The sequence below is a fragment of the Pagrus pagrus genome (assembly GCF_965226575.1).
Source record: "Pagrus pagrus genome assembly, chromosome: 11".
Lineage (NCBI taxonomy): Eukaryota > Metazoa > Chordata > Actinopteri > Spariformes > Sparidae > Pagrus > Pagrus pagrus.
Window position 1 is genome coordinate 4,502,506 of NC_140195.1, and position 14,555 is coordinate 4,517,060.

Sequence of the window (14,555 nt, forward strand, 5' to 3'; positions counted from 1 at the left end):
TTGAAAGATGGACCATCTGTACTTTTGCCAGTCTTCCTCTCTCGCTCTCCCTCTCTCCCTCTGTTGCTATTTTTGAGGTGCCATGTTTCCATACTGATGCCATCTAAGTCCATGATTTGTTGCCACAAGTCTGATGTGTGAGATTACAGCGCGATGGCTGCGGCTCGTGGAATGCCTCCAAGCAAGGACAAAATAATAATAATTTAAAAAAAAAAATGTAATACAATGCCTCGCTCAGCAAACACATCGGAGCAGCTTGCAATTACCACGTCTCCTGTGATTGCATCTCTGTGGAAATTAATTGCCATTTTAATTTAGTTTTTCCATTGACAAATCCTGACGAGCTTAAGAGGCGCCTCCGATGAGAGACGCGCATTTGGGCCACAGATCAGGCGCATTATGTTCAATCGTACTTCGGGGCGGCTTGTTTTCCCTGAAGAGGAAACAGAAAAACAAAATCACAGCTATCAAACCTCTTCAAAACACACTCACTGAGATCACAACTCTGATGTGAATGGAGCTTTCATCCAAATAGTTGCAGTTTGTTAAGTAAAACTTCAACAGGGCGTGATGGTGTCATTTGACTCCGCTCCCTCTTCCAGTAACTTCCTGTGTGAAATATTTCTCCTCAGTGTCGAGCAGGAAAACTGGCCGATCATCACCACATGGTAGTGGGCTGCCGAGGCTCCATCAGTGGGCCATTACTGATGTAATGGGCCACCTGTACGAATGTGGTTTCTGTGCGAGAAGAGCGTATGTGTTCGCTCGCTGATTGCATGGCAGTACTCCCCAGAGCCTCTTGAGTATGTATCCGGTACCCACTCTAACAGGTGGATGGTGGGAAGTAAGCAGCGGGGGTGGACTTCCATAATGGTTCTGGTTCAAATGCCACACACGTTCAAGTCCCAAGACACCCGGTGCACATTCTGGACTCTCCTGCTCACAGCTCTGCAGTGACAACTACAAAATAAATATAGTCTTCTCATTACCTGCAGGAGAAGAGGAGAATATAATGTTCGTGTTTGAGTACGCATGTTGTCACTGTTACTTTTAAACTGTTCTTGTTGTGGTGCTGAACATTTACATTAATGTAGCAACAGAAGGAATCAAATAGTTGGTAACTGGTAGAAATTTGAAGGACTTGACATCAGACATGAATAAAGAAATATATAAACGAGAATCGTGTGTGGAGCCGGACCTTCTGGAGGAATAAATACCCAGAGTCGCATCGGATTCTGCCCTGATCCTGACGTCGGAGAGGAGAGGGGAAGAGAAGAGAGAGAACTGAAGTCTCTGGTGAGTGCTGCGTTTAGTGAGAGTTGACCTGGATTCAGACACACAGACACACACCCTCGATGTGAGCCATTACTCGCTAGCTTACAGCTAATGTAAAGAAATCTGGCTGTTTGGGGCAGATAAACACTTGTGTGATTATCCTGTGGTCAAACTTGCTTTGCTGCTGGTGAACACACCATTAAACAACTGAAATGGTATTCAAGTAAAAGGAGGACTGATCAGTTCTAACCTTCTGACCAAGGCTACTTCTCTAGGTTTTACAAAGACGTGCTGAGTTCAAGATTGTAACGTAAGGTGCAAAAATTGAATTTCCAAATTGCAAAAAAGAAACCGGAGGCCAAAAAAGAAATCAGATCAGGTCAGATCTCATCCTCGCTTTTTTATCCTCAGCCTTGAGTGTCTCGTCAAGTCTATATTTGGTTCACGAGTTTCCAGTTATTAGCAGCCAGCAAGTTTCAATTTCGTCAATGTCTCTATTGAAATAGAGTGATGAGGTCAGTCAGATGCAGATAGCTGCGGCTGTGCAGGTGGAAAACCACAAACTTCTTGTGGGTTTGCTTCTAGCAGCCTTCAGCAGCAGCTACAGGTTTCAGTTCGTCTGCCGGGACTAAATTTAGCTTATTTGTCCATTCGAATAGAATAATGACAACATTTTTAAGAGAGGTAAGATTCTTGGTGTGCCATTATTAAAGTTGGATATTTCAGAACAACCACCATTACTGATTAAAACAAATATCTGACGTGACTCAGCTACAGGTGTTCACAGTTAAAGTAATGTTTTAAAGTTCATAATAACCAAAATGGTTTAACCTCGGCACAGAAAAACTGCGCCGTACAGTACTCGTCAGATTGACTGACATATTTGGTTTTTCATCTAATTGTTTCCTGGTATTTGTTTTTCTCTGCAGTCAGGCTGATTGCTCACACGGGTCAGAGAAGATAGGGAATGGAGTTTCAGTGGAGTTGACAGGTTGCCACATTCCCTCGTGATATCTTCAAATACGGCTGGAGGGAGAGAGAATTAAAGGCATCACAAGAGGCCCCCTTTGAAACCTTCCAACTTAGTATGAAATCACCGTGTGCGAGCACTTTGATCAGCAAACGGTCAAGCGGCAGCCGTGCAGCCGGCCATCTCTCCGCATTACCGTTTGGGGGCCTGCGCACAGCACCTCCACCTGACCGCTGCTGGATTTTGCCCATTGAACTGATCTTCCAACAAATAAGCTTAGTGCTGTGCCACGAATTACGCTTCCTCTATCTCCCCGTCACACATGCCTCGCAGCATCGCTCCACCTCTTCGCGTGCACCCAGCAGCCCCGCACATCCAGAGATAAACAGTAGGTACTGCACATCACACAATCATACCTCCAGCAATTAACCTCCTCACCCACTGTGGGCTTTGAATCCTGTGAGCTTCTTACATCACCTCTCTCACTTGGAAACAGTGTCTGCCTACCAGGCCCGATTCTCAAATGTTAACATAAATATAAAGTGACCAGCAGCTCGCCTATCTGACAACACCCTAATGACTGATGATGTGTGCTTTGATTTCAGATCTGGGGTGGAAAGGCACCAGGACTTAAAGTGGCTGAGTTACACCACTGAGAACGCGGGCCATCTTGACACAGCCCTCGCAGCTTTTTTTTTTTTTAAGAGACAGGGTTGTAATGAAGCTGTGTGACAAGAGGGTGCATCTCTAAGTCACAAGCACATAAATAAGAAAACACTTTTTTTTTTTGCATCAAATTGAGGTGCTTGAAGGGAGCAGAGACACAGAGCTGAGTATGATATGCATGCAAGTCTGGATATTTTGTCATGATGTCTGTGCATCTCGATTGCCGAGAAAACTGAGGAAGTTTACGAGATTATGAGCAAAAGGCTAAATGCGGCTACTGTTCTTGCAACTCTCTGTTCTGTCACAGAATCTGCAACCAGCCTCGGTCGGTCGATACGTGTCCTAAAGTGAGATATGACTGATAGGACTCCTCTGTGCGTAATAACCCAGCTTCACCTTGCAAAAATGGCTTAATCTATCATTGCTTTGCACAAAAAAAAAAACCTCTCCCAGACAGTCCTGTGCAACCCGTCCTTTCGATATGAATTGAGTTATGTTCCAATCAAACAAATCACGGCTTGTTCCAAACATGGCTGCCTCCAAACGGTGCCGTGAGTAATGAATTGAAAAAAGTCTGTATTTGATTACCCCTGCCGGCCAGGGTTGACTAAGATCCATTTGAGAGGTAGTGCAGTGGAATTCCAATATGGACACCCTCCAGCTATTGACCCTGTCTTTAAGTGGGCGCTGTGCTTTTAGTGTACTTACACTGGTTGTTCCACATCTTCTTCCTCCTGGCAGTTTTGCAATACTTTTGATGGCAGACACTGGCTCCCTTTCCCCCACTCTGCATTATTGATGCATCAGAGAATGTGGATAGCCTACTTTTTTTGTCATAACCCTCCATGGGCACGGATGCAAGGAGAGAAGGGGATGGTGTTGGTGTGTTGTATAACTATCTCAATGTCATGACTGTGATAGAAAGATGTATAAATATATATATATATGTTGCGTTGAGCTACTTGGTGCAGCTGATGGTCTCAGCCATGCAAAGGAAGCTCGACGCTTGGCAGCCGATACTGAGATCACTGATGAAAGATTTATGATTTATGAATAAAAATGGAAGGAATGATAGACAAGGACTTGTTGGGTGCCTTCCCATTGAAATAAATACAATATAATGGTGTCTGCAGCCAAAGTAACACGACTCCTCTCAGATTTAAAAGTAAGAGGCAAAATAAATAAGATTGAGCAGTACGGAGAAGCCAAGATCAATGCACTGCCATGAATTTGTAACGTGTTGTTTCTATCCAAAGTGCCTTATTGTAGCAGGGAATACTTGAAATATATTCGGCCCCTGATTGAACTCCTAACCCTGATCTGTGGGACACGATGTCCCACATGTCACGGCAAATTATAGGAAAAAAACTTGGGTGCAATCATGTCTTCAAATCCTGACAATCTGGGTTGGTAGGTCAGGCAGGACGCCAACCCAAAGATCAACAATCAGCTGTGTTTTGTCCAGAACTGCCTTTTTAGGATTTGAAAACTTAAAGGTGCACTGCGTAGGTCTGGGGAAGACATTTTAATCAGAAGAGAAAGATTTATTTGTACATAAACAAACGAAATAAACAAACTATCTCCTTTTTCAAGGACAAAACAATTTCGTACTGTCTCACTTTGTTTGCATGTGGCGGACCCTGCCACCTCTCAGCGTCCAACAGTGTTCTGGAGACCTTATTTTCCTCTGAGAACAGCATGTTTATTCACGCAAAAGTTCATATTATTACTTCATTAATATTGCAAATATTAAAAATTCTGAGTTTGAATCTCATCTCCAGAACTACGTAGTGCGCCTTTAATGTTTTTCGTGATCATTAGTCGTCTCCAAAGTTGGAACAAACCTGAGCTGCCTGAGCTGTCCCACTGGTGAGAGGGTGCGATAAATAAATACATCTCCGAGCCAGAGAGGAAATCCAAAAGTGTATATATACATATAAATATAATATTATAAAAAACAAAATGAAGTAATCATAGAAGGAAGAGAGAGAGAGAGAGAGAGAGAGAGAGAGAGGGAGAGAGAGGGAGGGAGAGCAGGGACAGGTTGACAGTTTGGTCTATAGATGGCAGTCTTCTAACAGGAACAGAGTTGCATGGAGCGTGTCAGTGGCTGTGTTGAGTGTGTGCTGCGGAGACAAAACTGTGATGGGTAAGAAATATTTCTTTTCATAAAAACCTGATGCATTATGACAACTGCCAATTATCAATATTTAATCGATTGGTAGGCTGTGCTGTGAGGATTTCAAGGGTAAATGGGATGATAGGAAATTCAAAATCTGTAAAAAAACAAAAATGTTTCTAAAAAGAGAGAAATCCAACCTGTAAATCATCAGGAGCGTGTTTGAAACTTCATCTTTTCGGTGAGGTGCTTCTTATATTTTGTCATGTGAGCGAAGGTTTGCCATTTTAATGTCTTCTACAAAATGACAAGTGTTGAAATCCTCTGTAAAGTCCTAAATATCTGGATATTTTCTGAATCAAACGCATCGTGTTCCTTCAGTTGATCCATCATGAATGTTTTATTTTGGGCGGAAACAGTTAACTCGGTAATGAGAAGGAGTGTGTGAGGGGGCTGGCTTTAAACGCGCAGAGTGCCAGTGGCAGCGTACGCACACACACACACACTCACTCACTCACACTCACACTCACTACTGTACACTGATGGAGCCGCTAATCTGTGTCAGTCCGGCAGAGCCCCTGTGAGAAAAAGCCACGCTTGCGGGGTCTGAACTGACGCTGCGAAAACCAACCTCACCGCTCGGACGGATGGCGAGCCCGGCCACCGCTCGCACATAACCTGCGTCCTGCTGCACGTACCCGGAGGAACGCTGGGAGAAAAAACCCGAACTGAAGGAATGTGCCGCTCCGCTGTCACGGTCCTGGTAAAGTAACAGCCAGGAGGAGGTTCGGCTCGGATGGTGACGGCTCGGCTCCGCGGTGAAGTTTTTACGCACTGAATTCGCGCTAATGACGTTTTTTTTCCTTTCTTTTTTTACTTGAATGAATGACGCCGCGCCGCTGAACAGGTCCCGCAGCTAGATGCGTTCAAGGAACTGGATCAAGTAGTGAATGTAGATTAATTGAAGCATCTCATTTGAGAAAAAACAACAACGCAGGCGTGATCCAGATAGAGCGTTTGGAAACCTTTGGAGTGTAGCGCATCAGTTAAAAAACCAAGAAGAAGAGCAGCAGCAGCAGGAGGAGGAGGAGGAGGACAGGATAACCAGGAGATCCAGTTTTAAATGAAGAGGTGAGTGACGATCAACACGCTCGTTTGGGGCTTAATCTGCTTCCAGTGTGCGTAAATATTTGTTTAAATCCCGTCTTAAAAGCAGCCACGCCGGCTAATATCCGACACTGCGGAGAGACAGCTGGAGAGGACAGGCATTTTTCATTTCAGGCTGCAGGCTCTGATAAGGTAGCTTCAATATTTCATTGTAGCTTTGCCACACAGGATCACAATGTGAAATGAATGATGATGATGTGCGAGCATGAAATATATATTGCTGCACCGTGTATGTGTGTGTGCGTGTGTGTATGAAATGTGCTTTTTAGGCTCAGGTGTTGCTCCAGAAGAAGTCTGGACCCTCTCCACAGCACAGCCTCTGTTCTCCTTTCATTTACAGTTGAGCCGCCTCCTGATGCAGCAGCGTTATTGAGTTACAACCTGTTCTCCTCCTCAGACAGGATACTTCCAGTTAGCATCGTTCTCGCTGGTGGTGAGCTGCTTCTGGTTTGTGTTAGTGTGAGATCTTGCTGGAGAGGATTTTAATGAAGTTAGTTGACCGGTGGAGTTATTTTTAGAGTCCTTATGTCCTAACGCTCGCAGTCATCGCTGTGCCAGAAAGATTTGGTGCCACCGATTGTGAGAGCAGAGCAGAGTGTTCGCAGGATTTATATTTAAAGAGCCCCTTTTTTTCCCCCAGATGTGATATGCCAGCTGGTGGCACGCCACAAACCTGTGTGTCCCTGCAACAAGTGAACCTTGAGTCTGTAGCCGGAGCTCATTATCAGTCAAATCTCTCCAAAATAAATCTGCACTTCACAAGGTCACTGATCTACTTCACATCATCTGTATTCTATAAATCTCCCGCCAGGTTCATTCTCTTCTTCTCAAGTGCTGAAAAACCAAAAAGCCCCAAAATCGCATGAAAACCCCCCAAAAAGAAACAATCTGATTTATTGTCGCCAACTGGCATCAATTCAGGATTCCAGATCGGCAACTAGACCTCATCTGTCCCTTTCAGCAGATGCACCTACAAATCTTCATTCTCTGTCAGAGTGCCAGCGCTCCGGCAAAGCACCCATGACAATGACTCTAAAGAAAATAAATGTTGTCTTAAGTAGTAAATTGCCTTACATTTGCATGAAAATAACTTACATCTGCCACGGCTGACGGGTAGCATATTAATCCCTCTGCCCCGTGCAATCAAAACCCGCTCCTTCTTGGTGAAATCAGTTTTTTTTTTTTTCTTTTTTGTGTGTGTGCATGTGAAGCGTGACCCGCTCACATCATTATTTTAATATCCATCTCAAAGTGAAACAGCAGTTTGACCCCAAAGCAGCCACCGGGGTGGAAATTGCTGCCTTTTTGAAGAACAAACCAGCACTCAGCGTTGGTTTGATTATCACATGCTGATTATATTCACCTAATTAACTCCAATCTAATGGGGGAAAAAAACACATTCACTGATAGTGTGCCACTGTGCAATCAGCCTCACTGACCAGCAGCTGGTAAATTACTATTTTATACACTTCTATTAGCTCTACTTTGGCTCAAATGTATTTCCATCAGCTATGAACCTGAAGCAACTTTATATGACAAAGTTTATTGCTGCCAACTCGTTTCCTTTGAAGACACGATCATAGCTGTGAACTGCTGTTAAGAAACATTTTCCGAAGCTGTTGTTGATCGTCTCAATTTATTCTGAAAAGCAACAAGATCGTATTCTCTTTTTAAATAATGGAGGATATGAGCAAAGATGTTAAGAACTCTGCTCAATGAATCACTTTCAAGTTGGTGCCTTTGAAGGCGCGCCGTCCAAGCGAAGCCTTTTTTTTTTTTTTCGAGAAAGCACAACATCACACATTCAGCCAATCAATAAGGTTAACCTCGCCGAGCTGGAGAGAAATTGCCTCGACTGGACAAACTTGGACGGGGCTGTGTGGAGTAAAGGTTGATGTTTCTCTGCCACTGCCTTCCCTGCTTCACCTCTCCGCGGGGGGGCTGCGGTGCTTTGATTGGATTTACGGTGGAGCGGTGTGGTCAGCGAGGTATTCTGCTCTTTTTCGAGTTTTCTGATGTTGGAGTGATTTGCATAAATCCGTTCAGGGTCACCGCTTTAAAAGAAATACTCACATCTTGCCTCCTTTAATATTGCTCTTTACTCAATACAAGATGGATTTATTTTAGTCTGGATCGTGCAGGATTACGTCTTCACACGTCTCGCCTTGACTTTTCGGAAGAGCTATTTCTGTGAGTGACCTCTGACTGTGATATCTCGTGTTCTTAAGAGGAAACCGGTCCTCTGTGGATGGTTTTTTTTTTCGAAGAGTGTGTCTGAGTCTTTCATGGTCTTACTGCCATCAGCATCTCTCAGCGTCTGCGACAAAACTGTGATTGGCGCACATGGCTCGAGAGCGTCCTCTGTTGATGGAGAGCAAAGAGGCCCAAACAGCGAGCCGAGTTAATGATTCTGCCACAATGCGAGCTCTTCACTCTATTCACTCGCCTTCTGCTTATTCCTCTCAACAGCTCTGATGGAATTACTGACTTCCTTTTTTTAAAAAATTGCCTTCATTTGCCGGGGAATGAGTCTCTGCTGCCTTTTTTTTTTTACTGTGTGCTGTGTCACCACCAGCATTCACACAGCACACTGCTTGCTCTGCTCTGGATTCCCCCTTAAGGCAGCCAGACTCACCACAGTTTAGCTTGAGAGATTTTGACAAGTCGCTACGCATGCAGGCAGAATCCTTGACCTATTTCTTAATGAGTGAATACTGCAAATGCGCTCAGCGGCTGTGTATTCTGTATAACCACCCCCCCCCCCCCACCTCTCTCCTCTCCCTTCCAGCAACCCCCACCATCCCAACTGTCTTTTTGCTTGCACACACTCACAGCACATGAAAACACATGCAGATAATGGTGCTTTTGTGAGTTCACTGACTCATTCTCCGGGAAGATATAGGTCCTCCCTTTTCCTATCATGCCGGAGTGTACAAATAGTCAGCGAGTGTTTGTTTTAATGAAATTGTCCTCCCGTCTCCCCTCTCCCTCTCCCTCCGTCTCACTGTGGGCTGTTTATCTGAACGTCTCAACTGTCCAGCTGTCACAACAGAGATCTCAATCTCCGTGACCCACACACACGCTCCGGTCGCTCGGGTGCTTGTTATGTGCATGTTTGTGCCTGGAACCCGCGTTTTTTTTTGTTGTTTTTTTTTTCTATATGGCGAGCGCGTACGTGTGGGGATTGACATGAGGGAGATCTGGATCTGTGGTGACATTGATCAAGTGGAGTGCAGCCAGGGAGAACATTCAGTCTGAGAGGGGGCCTGGCTCCGGTGGAAAGAGGAAGAAGAAGATCACAACTGGCTCTTTTCTCTTCAGCCGCGCAAGCAAACGGCTTCATTTACGTCCTCTGTTGTTTGCCGCCTGTCCTCTGAATAATTGTAAACAGCAACAGAGTTCTTTTTTCACACTTGAAGCATCGAATTCAGGAGCAGAGAGGGTCTCTCCAGGTGGTGATTACCTTAACAAATGTTCATTTAAGCTTTTGTTAGACACGAGGCAGTTCTCTGATATGATTCTGGCTCTCTGCATCTGGTGTAGGACGCTAAACTTTGTAGCAATGTTTTCCGATAGTGATCCGGCCCAAATTGGAAGCTGATGCTGGAGATCTTCCACAGTGTTTTATGAACACAACTTATTATGGAAAGCAACGCCAATTGATTTTTCGGTCTCTCTCTGTTACACAGATGATTTTTATTAGTATTTTATCTCAAAGATCCTGGTCTAAACTCTGCTTGTGTTGGAATATAGTTCTTAAAAGCTTGTTTCGATGCGTCCTATCCCGTTTTTTGTGCCAACGAGCCACTTATCGATATGTTGTCGATTCATATGTCGATCATTTTCTTGATTGATGAAGTTGTTTTGTCTATCAAATGTCAGAATATGTTGAAAAATGTCTGATTGTGTTTCTCAAGATGACGTCCCAAAACCAGGGTCACCAATAGGGCAGTAACACCAGGTCAGTTGTCCTGGCCCCCCCCCGGATTACAGGACAGCCCGCTAACCCTTAAGATTATCTTCTTTGGGACCTTTGGAGATCATTTATGTCCTGGGCACGATGAAGACTGTTAGAGGCCAAGCCCCAAACCGTCTTGTTTTGTCCCAAACCAAAGATTTCCAGTCTACAGTCGAAGAGGAATAAGGAAACTCAGAAAACATTCATGTTCAAGAAGCATGAATCACTGAGTTTTGCCTTTTTCTTACACTCAAACTGATCAATCTATTATGAAAATAGTTGGCAATTAATTCACCAGCTGACAAATAACCAATGAATCGACTACCGGCTGCAGCTCGACATCACTCTTTGATATTCCCCCACACAATATCTGATGTCAGAAACACCACAGGACAACATTTAATGGTCCAGTCATGCTGCTGTGGCTATTTTCATCATCTTGAGTACTTGTGCGCGTAGCCTTCAGTGACTTATTGAATCGGTGAAACCATTTTAAATTGATGACTACAGGCCACTACATTGTTAAGTAGCGGCTTGCCCAGTATGAGCAACACATACCACAGGGTGCAAAAATCAATGCCACTCCTTTGCATTTCATTTTTCACTGTACACAGAGAGAGTGTACTTTTTTTTTTTTTTTCTAAAAATGCTGCAAGCACTTTAAAGAGAAACGGCCACCTTTCCTGCTGTAGTGTTTACTGTGCTTGGATTTTTATCCTCTGATAGGCCTGTTGAGAGAGTTTGTTTCCCCATCTCTGTCAGGATGCTGGCTGTTTTTATTTTACAAGTAGAAGGCTGTGTGTGTGTGTGCGCGTGTGTGTGTGTGTGTGTGTGTGTGTGCGTCCACAGCTCCCAGACAGGCTCCAGCCAGTCTCATCAGAGGGCCGTCGGGGAACGGTTAACAGTCGTCCCTCTGCCAGGCGGTACCGTGGCCAGTCCAGATCCTGCTCTCTCTATTGATGGCAGCAAGTTAGCAATGAACCCCAGTGTGCACTCTGCTGTCCCAGAGGCTTGCCAGCTTGCCGAAACAAAGCCTTTTGTAGGACGGCTAAATCCAACAGATGGAGAAATGGACAGTAAATGAAAGTAGAGAGAAAGGGGGAATAAAGGAATTTAGTGGAGCATGTTTGCGGGTAGGCATTTAGGCTACTCCTTTGGGAAGCCTAACACCCTCACAATGCAATACTGGCAGAACTTAAATGTTGTCTCGTTGACATGCTGCGAGAGCGGCTTCGGGCCCCTGTGTGAGTGGAGAAGGCAGTCTGCTCACGAGGGCTCTCCGGGGCCTGGGAAGCCTTTATTAAGATGTTAATGGAACTGCCTTCATGACACATTTCCATGGGACAGGATCCCTCGCCTCTGCCATTCTTTAGTGCCTCAGTCTGCCTGCCACAATCATCACTCTCTCCCCCTCGCACAACAGCCTGTTTAGGCATTCAGCCCCATCTCCACATTCCCCTGCCCAGGCGCTCTCTCGCTCTTTATCTGATCTCCGCTGTCACAAGCCATCCTATATTTTACCACGTGTAACAAAATTACGCGATGCCGGCGATAAGGGCAGCAATCCTGGCACAGGGACCCGTAGAATAACAAGTCTGGCTGTTTGTTTGTCACTGATCTTCACACCGGTTGGAAGTCAGACCATCACCCCCAGCAAGCCATGAGGGCTGTTATGATTTTTTTTTTTCTCCCTCCAAACACAAGTCAGCTGGTAGCCTGTTTTTCCAGGACACTATACCTACATCGCCCTCAGACCTGCTCCCGAGGCTGCCCGGCGCTGCCTGAGCATCTCATGAAAGCATCAACAACAACAAAAAAGAGAAGGGGGGAAAGAAAGACCCTGAGCTTTACATACAAATGCCTTTGACGCAGTTCATTTTCATGAAAGGCACTGAATGCATTGTCCCCCACCATTTTACTCTTTTCACATCCGTTTGAATATAAGTCACTTTAGCCTGGCACCATCAATAATCAATTAGCTGGTGTCATGGGAGGATGCGCGTTTTTGTTTGGTCCGAAAACTCGACAATAAAGTGGGCGACAAAAAGAAGCGGGAGAGAGAGAGAAAGTGGGAGAGAGAGAGAGAGAGTGGGAGGGGGCTTGTGTATCGACGCCAAGGGGCAGCTGTCAGGAGCAGATGACAGTGTGTGTGTGTGTGTGTGTGTGTAATTTGTGCTTGGCTGCGTGTGTTTGCGTCCATTTTAATTTATCTGTGTTTGACTGCGTGGCACATGTGTCTTTTGTGTGTGAGTGTGTGGCGTTTGTGTGTTTGTGTGTGTAAGATGAGGCACCTGGGTTGGCAGCGAGGGCAACGCCATGCTGCGCTGCCCACACTGCCCCCTGGTGATGAGGATGCCCCCTGTCTGCCACTGTCGCCATGGTTACTGCAGGGAAAAAAAAAAGGGGGGCGCGCACACACATTTTGCTTGTCTAGTCTGCTCATGTGCCATAGGGGAGCTGGGCCAACAGCAGCTTTGTCCCCTCTGCTACATACACTGTGTTGCAATTACAACCAGCGCCACGTTCAACTCAGAAAGAGCCCATTATGGCCATTAGCTCTCTCAGCCATTTCAAAGCAGCGTGTAATTTTCTTACAAGATTGACTCTGGCTAGTATTTGCTCAAGACTAGTATAATCCAGACGGTCGCTGCATTTATATTAAGGTGATTCTCTCCGCGCTTAATGTGTTGACTTCTTCTGGCGACGAGGTTGAAGGCGGCGCAGCACTCATTCCCCTTGGCTGGGTGACATGTAGATACCTGCACCTGCGCTCCTCGTCATTGTTACTATGTTGCACTCAGGCATGGCCTTATCTGGGCGGACGGCTCTGCCTCAGTGTGAGAGCGCTAGCCTTGACTCATCCTCGGCCCTGAGCGGGGGAAAAAGGAGAAAAGAAAAAGGGAAACGTGGCCTTCGAAATTTCATTCCTGAAGTGAGATAGCGAACAGAAAAGCCCTGTCTGGGAATCTTCTCTGCTGTCTTCTCTGGCGCACGCACATCCTCCTGATACACTTTTTCCAGCCTCGCAGACCAAAGTAAATTGTGTTAAATTGATGATGAAAGATCTTGAAACTTCCCACAACTTCAGAACATAAGACGTGGCCCAGTGTGGAGTCTTACTTCGCTGAAATATAGATCATAAAGGCAATAAATGACTCTGAATGAGTCGACTGCTGCAGAACTGCATATGTGATCTAGGCCAGAAAAGTCCATTTGCATCTGCTTATTTGTGACACTTTGTCACCACTTCTCTCTATGTATTTATCTGCTCCCTACAGAAGTACACATTCCTCCACAGACACCATGTTTGTTTACTACTGCGATGATGGAAGCGCTCTGATTGGCTCTCAATCGCCCCTTTGAGGACTGCCCTTTGTTACCTCCTATGCATAAGAGCGTACTATGTGTTCAGTGGATACTGTTATTTGCCTTCGTTTACTTTTGTCGACCATGATCCGGGCTTTAGAAAAACATGGAACGTCCGTGTTTTTTTTGTTTTTTTTTTGCTTGGTCAGGCTGTGAAAGCACAAGGAAGGAAGGCTCTAGGATGTATCATGAAAAAAAAATTTGGTCTAAAGCTGCTGCCGCCAGCCATCGACTCCAGACTCTTTACTTTGGCCCAAGGTGATTTATAGTGTCCAGGCCAGGGGGAAATGAATTCTCCCCCCGGGATAACAGTTATGTTTATGCATGAATACATGACTCTGATCCACGCACTGAAGCCAGTGGGAGAAAAAGGGATGAAAGGTACTTAAAAGAGGGAGGCAGCTTGTCACAGAGCCCACACAAAGTCTGTGCGGATGTGTTGCTACTCTCCTGGCATGCTCCGGGCTAAAACCGTTAATAACACTTCATGAATGTAATTGCTTTTGTTGTTGATTTTGACCTCGGCCCGACCTTTAAGATTACAGCTTTGTGCACCATAAGCATAGAGCTTTGTGGAATGTGTGGGAACAATAAATCCTGTTTTCCCCTGGAAGCGTTTCTGGGAGCCCGTCTTATCAAACGATATCAACAAAATGGCCATTGTGAATCACGCTGTACAAACTAAATCGAGCTACAGTAACAGTGCGCTCGCCGAATGACTGGTATTTGCTCCTGCCAGCCGAACGTTATCAAGACGAATCTATCAGAGAGGAAGTTGGATGTTGTTGTTTCACTACTCTTTACTTCCTAGTGCCCCCTCGCTATCAAAGGGAAACACTGCGTGCACTCAGAGGAACAGCGGGAGCTCGCCCAGACAGACGCGTTGTTCTGCCTCTGTCATAATCAATGAAACGTGAAACATGACAGCAGCATCTTCATGTAACCTGCATCACAAAGACAGGGGAATCATTAACATAGAGTAAGTGATATGATGTGATATCACACCGTACAAAACACATTATCAAAAAATCACT

General features: G+C 45.2%; 1 protein-coding gene across 3 annotated transcripts in view; it reads left to right on the top strand.

Moving 5' to 3' along the window:
• The first annotated feature begins 5,009 nt into the window (after positions 1-5,009).
• Positions 5,010-14,555, top strand: part of plxna2 (plexin A2) — a 183,286-nt gene continuing 173,740 nt past the window's right edge. The window contains exon 1 of one of the 3 annotated variants that reach the window (XM_084365510.1): positions 5,010-5,060. In XM_084365510.1, coding sequence (XP_084221636.1) covers positions 5,057-5,060 — 4 coding nt within the window. In that variant the 5' untranslated portion in view covers positions 5,010-5,056. Of the gene's footprint in view, positions 5,061-5,533; positions 6,162-8,167; positions 8,186-14,555 lie in introns of those variants that run through there. The other 2 variants (XM_084365511.1, XM_084365512.1) reach the window with 2 other exon arrangements.